Source organism: Penaeus monodon, chromosome 22, assembly GCF_015228065.2.
Source record: "Penaeus monodon isolate SGIC_2016 chromosome 22, NSTDA_Pmon_1, whole genome shotgun sequence".
In the NCBI taxonomy this organism is placed as follows: domain Eukaryota; kingdom Metazoa; phylum Arthropoda; class Malacostraca; order Decapoda; family Penaeidae; genus Penaeus; species Penaeus monodon.
This window is the reverse complement of record NC_051407.1, coordinates 28,469,525-28,470,347: the sequence shown is the minus strand read 5'-3', so window position 1 is coordinate 28,470,347 and position 823 is coordinate 28,469,525. Positions and strand designations below refer to the sequence as shown.

The 823-nt window shown below is 45.8% G+C and overlaps 1 protein-coding gene across 1 annotated transcript in view; it reads left to right on the top strand.

Annotated features, from left to right (window-relative positions):
* Positions 1-112: 112 nt before the first annotated feature.
* The window catches only part of LOC119587085 (uncharacterized protein F21D5.5-like), a gene marked incomplete at its 5' end in the record, with an annotated part of 33,485 nt that continues 32,774 nt past the window's right edge, over positions 113-823 (top strand). Inside the window, 1 exon segment of the mRNA XM_037935835.1 lies at positions 113-198. Within this exon segment, the coding sequence (XP_037791763.1) occupies positions 113-198 (86 nt within the window).

Genomic DNA, 823 nt, shown 5'->3' with positions numbered 1-823 from the left:
CAGTCGCTTCAGCCGAGCTTGTTTACTTTCTTGGCGACGTGCCAACCATGCGGATGGTGGTTGTTATGGCGAGGAAATGTTTTCTGAAATGCTCCCGCAGTCTGCACGCTCCTATCCTCCTGGAGGACGGGAGGAACCACATCATCGGGAGGTCCAAGGAAACGAAAATACGAGACAAGCGATGCTCCAAGAGTCAGGGTAAAGGAAAAGGCGAGGCACTTCCTGCATTGGGTTCCTCCCCCCCAGGCCGCGGTTGCACCACTTTATCGATAGGAGATAAATCGTGCCGTGTCTTGTGAGGGGCGGCACCGAGTATATGAAGCGGTTTTGGGCTGGGTATTAACACTCTTTGGCTGTCACAGGACTCGAGAGAAGGACGAGGGAGAAAAGTTTGGGATTGAGGTAAGACAAGTGGGGGGAAAGAGGTTTGAGCTGTCACTCTCTCACTTAGGTTTTACGTGAGAACTCGAGAAAAAGCTTATGATAAATGTTGGAAATCTCCTGTGCAGCAGTGGGTGAGAGTGGAATAACATCACCAGTTGTAGTGTACGTCAGTATCGTTACAAATTTAATATTATTAATATTGACTAATATGGCAAAAGTTTTTAAGAAATAGTGCATAAATGAGTGTGGGAGAATGCATTGAGCCCGGCCAGCCAGGGATACGCATGTCAAAAATATTAGAATTCCAGTTAAGTGATGACAGTTTGACCCCATGACATCTAATAAAGTAGATGACAACTCCATATGAATATTGTATTAGAAGGATCTTGGTGACAAAGTAGGGCTCAGCAGCCAGCAGTTTTGTTTTTTAATGTTAGGT